The 5,393-nt window shown below is 43.6% G+C and overlaps 1 protein-coding gene across 1 annotated transcript; it reads left to right on the top strand.

Annotated features, from left to right (window-relative positions):
• Positions 1 to 3,413: 3,413 nt before the first annotated feature.
• SARC_07647 (hypothetical protein) lies at positions 3,414 to 4,121 on the top strand (the record flags this gene model as incomplete). Its single annotated transcript, XM_014298404.1, has 2 exons — positions 3,414 to 3,564; positions 4,048 to 4,121. The coding sequence occupies 2 exons, from the start codon at positions 3,414 to 3,416 to the stop codon at positions 4,119 to 4,121; spliced, it is 225 nt and encodes a 74-aa protein (XP_014153879.1).
• Positions 4,122 to 5,393: the final 1,272 nt, after the last annotated feature.

The following is a 5,393-nucleotide window of genomic DNA, read 5'->3' as shown; positions in this document are numbered from 1 at the left end:
GCCGTCTTCGAATTTTGGATGCCTTCAAGTTCCTGCGAACGACCGATGCGTCTGAGAGCGCCTAGCTGGCGGAGGATAGATCCCTATTTAGGTGATTTAAAGCCATACAATTAGGCAAAGTATCACTATTCCTTATATCTGGGAAATAGCGTAAAATGAAACTGACTTATTTCCGTGACGATTGAGCTTACCAACCAAGCAGAACGAAAGGCAATCGATACTGTACGTAGCGTAATATGTGATTTTTCTTATTCCCAGCATGTATATACTTTTTTTTTAGGCTCTAAGCATGTATATACATTAAATACTGTACAGTAACGTAAAACATTTTATTGATTTCCATCATGTTCATTTGTGCTGTTGCGCTGCATATGAAAGGCTACGTGTTTCGAAGAGCGAGGATGCAATTAATCTGCCTGAGTTTCATGGACTAAGTTTTTGTATTAGAGTGACACTAGATAGGTTCAATATCGACTACATAAAACACGATGCACGAATTCACCAGTATCGTTATTATAGACGTCTGATAATATTCAGGAACAGTTCGTTTTAAGTGGTAGTTAGCTACTTTTGAGCGTACATCGTGATGTGTGCTGAGGCACAACCTAAAGAACACGCCAACCATACAAAGAAGCAGAAAAACAAGCAGTGTATTAGCCTATGACACTACTTTCAGAGACATGTAGACTCCCCATAAGCTCGGCGTAGAAGCTTAATTCTACAACGGTGTTTTTTAGGCGGAGACGAGGCCAGGGGATGATATTAACTGAGAAACCGAACAGCATAGTGGCACAGTAGTGACAATGCATTATATTATACTCCCAGCAAGTTACCGATATGTTCCACTGTGAGAGACGGGTGTGGCTCAGTAAAAGATCGATATAATTTGTACTATTTGAAAATACACTACTGTTGGTCAGTACTTATAAAAACTAAAAGTGCGAGATTTTTACAAATCCTCCAACTCTGGAAACACAGGATGAAACCTATTGAAAGACTTCATCGGGGATTGAAATTGCGAAAAGAATACACTAAAAGGTATTATCGTATCGTATTATAAAAATGCATCTATACGCCCTACATATAAGTTTGTGACAAACGCGATACAGATCTGGAATCTTGGATGATGAATCAACACCGGCTAAATATATCAACAGAAAGTATTCAGGTAAATAACTTCATCAGATGTCTAAAATGTCATGACCAAGAGATGGTAGTATAATACTATTGGTATCAATAGAAGCAAAAACACAAAGTCTCTTGGTAATATATACCAACATTTTCAAAAACCTAAAATCTATACTCCGGGATTTGCGCATACACTTGAGGTATTTTCTTCGCGTACGAGCATGCCTTACACTGGCCTTACTTCTAGTTAAAATGTTTGGGCTCAGATAAATTTTTGTATTTATGGTTTTTAATTAAACTTTTTAAACTCAGAAAATATCACAACGACGAAGAACAGAAACGGGTCTCTTCGTATCTAATTCCAGTAATGTCGAGTTTGTGCATCCGTTTGAAGGAAGGTACAGGCCTGTAAATGATCATTATTTATGATACTTGTTTCAAACAACTGTAAGTCGGTGCTTAGTGAGACTGAATTGGCAAAGCTTTATGCGTTTCCCATATCTTTGAAGGCGCGGCGAAATTCAACGGGAATTAAACTTTGGATTTCATACGTTGAAAGGCATCACTATATCGTATTTTTCTCGCTAACCCTAGCATGTTTGTTTGTGTTCAAGCAATACTATCAGATGACCGAATGCTTCAACCTGTGAAAATAATAGAAGTTCGCCCGTATATTATCCGCAAGGTTTCGAGAAAAAAAGCGTACACGCAAGCCTGACTTTATATCGGTATTTGAAGAGGTGGTCGATATATTTAGAAATATCCAGCGTGTATCGAGATGAAAATGTTTTTTTTTCTATGACATATTGACTGATCAGATCTTTGGAGTACTCAGGAAGGCATTGTCTAAAGGGTGTGATGAGTTAGAAATGAGTGAACAAGCAACATTGCTCTACCCGAAATTTCTCGATCTGAGGGCCGTAGGCGGGTGGTATGTCGATTTTCGCCAGTTACTCCGGGGCTTGAGGAATGAGGAAAGCTCGAGGTGAAATTGCGGTGGTTAGGTTGACTGGTTCCAGGATAACCCTATAAGATTCTTCTGGAGGTGATCGAAGCCGAAGAGGACTTTGCAATCTCGTGGTAACCAGTCGGAGACGAAGTATTCTACCCGACTGGTTTCGTAGGGAGTGGGTGGTTTGTTCGGCGCCCGCACGTTGAGCAGTAGTGTAGATGTAACCTGTTGATTAAGGATGGCCTGACCGTTCCTCCAAAGCCTTGCAGATAAAGTGTGAAATTAGTCGTACTTAAAATTGAGTCACTCCACAAATGGTGCAAGTAGAATGGCCAGTTGAGAACCGGTATCAACATAAACTAGTGTGTCCTCTTGCTCGCATATAGCCGAGACTACTGAGCCTGTTCAGTCTGTGGCGTGTAGGTTGAGTTGCTGAACATCCGGTTGTATAGATGGTATTGGGGCTCATAGGTTGAAACAGGGACAGTGGTAGTTATCGTAGGATACAGGAGTGTCGGTCGGGGTTCAACAAAAGTAGGTGCTGTCCCCGTCAATGTTTGCGCGATATATCCACGCCCGTGATGAGGGGTGTGGGTTCGTCAACCGGTTCCGTGATGGTGGCTGTGGCCGAGGAGACTTTTTTGGGACACAGGCGCTCTGTGTACAGGTGTGACAGATGGAGCATAACTTGTCGGAATGGCGAAGTCGGCACTTGTGATCGAAAAATGCCACATGGAATAAACCCAGATTTTTCTGAGTTTATCAGATATACTCTGATAAACCTAGTCCACTTTAGAATAATCAACCACATGAATCATTTAGATATGAGTCTGTTAGAAATAGAAATTACTAATAAATTAGCAGCGTCTCCCTGGACACTTAAGGAGAACGTTGAGTACAGTTATCTATCGTATACTGTGTACACGTATGACTTACCACATTTTTAACTAGCCCTATAGGCCATTAGTTTAATAGAAACTAGTTGTGACTAGAAGATATTTGCTACATAACGAAGAGGCATAATCCTACAATTTTCAGCGAAGGGTACTGGGGGTGGACATAACTTAGAATTTAGTCGGAGATGACGCACAGAAATAGTGAAATTTACCAGAGCCCACTTTCTGAGGAGAATGACAGTGGGTATATTAGCAGTGATGTCAATAGCGACATGCCCTTTCTTCTATCAAATATTAGCAGCAAAACATTAGAAGACTTAAGCCAGAACATTACACACAACGCCAAAGGATTCTGCACACAGAATACTAGAAGTAACAATGGGTTTAGAATCAACATAGCGAGACTACAATGACTACACGAGCGGTTTCGGTTTTCGATGGTATTCACGGATGATATCTTCGCGAGAAGAAGTTGGAATACAGCAGAAGCTGAGACAGAGACAGAGCGAGCAGAAACAACCTTTACACGAAGCCCACAAAGCAACACTGAAGAGAACCAGGCCCCGAAGCCGAAGAATCAGATGAAAGGTGAGGATATATAGAGATGCTCGTTACAGATGTTGGTGTTCAGAGTTGAGTGGTGTTGGTGTCGAGTTAGAGTGTGAGTTATAAGTCTTGCAGCACAACGGAGCGAATAGAGGGCAGTAGTAGTCCAGGAACCAAGTATTGTGATGTTAATGACGAGATACGCGGGTGTAGGATATACTTGTGTTTTGAGTCAAGATTAAGAAAATTTTGTGGGTCCAAGAAGTTTAGAGCGTACACTACAGACATTATGAACGTGTGTATGGTTTATAAGCGTTTGTAAAGACACTGTACGGAGAAATCAATTGTATGTGTTGATCGGAAGACATGATGTTGAATACATAATTGGTGAAGATGCTTGGAAATACAGACACGCCGAGAACGTGTAAACGTGCCGTGTTGAGTGATGATAAATATCTCAAGGAGAACGTTGAGTACAGTTATCTATCGCATACTGTGTTCACGTATGACTTACCACACACTTAGGGCAGGTTGGGATGTCGATACGGGCCGAGTCCTGTGACTACGGGCCGAGACCTGTGACTGGCGTCGACCGGTAGCACAGTGGCTATCGCGTCCAGACGGGCTGTGCCTCGTGTCACGGCCATGATGGTTTTAGACAGTGCTCTGAATGCGCTGCCGTCACGTGGAGGTTGGTCACGGTTGTAGTCACCACGGTTTCCATCGCTGCGATGGCCAGAGTCACTAGTACGGCCGAGGGACTGTTCACGAGGGCGGCCACGTGCGGTTTATGTGGCTGCCTGGGTTGGACTATACATGTCGAAGGCCTGAAGGACACCCTCTTTAAGTTCCTTTATATACGCAGCTGTAATGAACGTACGCAGGGCGATTCTCAGTCTCCTGAGACAGTTTTAGAGCTCAGAAAAGTCCATGTTCCAAAGCACTTATCAAAGTTTTTCGGGCATCAATAAACATAGACGTGAGGGGCGTCAATGCTTGGTTGTGAAACATCCACTGCATATCAGAGTCCCACTGAATGCCCCGTACAATTACTTCCCATGCGTGAAAGGCTTTCTTAAGTGGTTGGGGGCGAGAGGGATTGATTTGATGTACGGGAAGAGAATCGAGGCCTGCTTGTCCAACATGCATACCATCTGTGTTGATGGAGACAAATAAACTTGTGCATAGCCCTCTGCTTAGGGCACCAGCGTCTGAGAGCGGTAAATATGATGTCCTTGCCGAGGGCTATGAGCGTCCCATCCAACTGGTTGCCAGTCGAGTGGAGCAGCATACATAAATGGTTCAACTTCGGTTGGTGACGAGTGGGGCAGCACACATAAATGGCTCACCTTCGAGTGGTGACGAGTGGGGCTTAGTTTGAACGTCGCGTAACCGCTCCTCAATGAGTGACAAGTCGAGGTAGGTGTTGTCATCATTGAGAGGTGCCTTCTCGTGGTGTGTTCGTTGTGTGACTATGTCAGCGTCGTACTCATGACAGAACGCCCGGATACGTTTCGAATCCAAGAAAGTGTGATGTGGCTTGAGCGTCGTGGCTTCAAACGTTGGGTACTGTGGACCCTACTATGCTGTACGGTCGTGTGTCCAAGTGCGTGTGTTACGGCGGTGACGTGTTTCATGGTCCGGACCGACGTGGGGTCGACGATGGTGAAGGGGAGGGTGTGGCTCGCTTGCGAGACGACGGTGTACTCGTGTAGCATCTAGGGACCAGACTATCAAAAGCCAATACAAATTCCAAAACATCAGCATAATCTACTTTTGAGTTTTGGAATTCGGATTCAAATATTTATGGTATTAGAGTCATCAGAAATATTAGCGGTAGAACCGGTAAGCTATACAGGGACTCCGGGGGA

The sequence above is a fragment of the Sphaeroforma arctica genome (assembly GCF_001186125.1).
Source record: "Sphaeroforma arctica JP610 unplaced genomic scaffold supercont1.618, whole genome shotgun sequence".
In the NCBI taxonomy this organism is placed as follows: Eukaryota; class Ichthyosporea; order Ichthyophonida; genus Sphaeroforma; species Sphaeroforma arctica.
The sequence above is the reverse complement of the archived record's forward strand: the minus strand, read 5'-3'. Positions and strand labels throughout refer to the sequence as shown.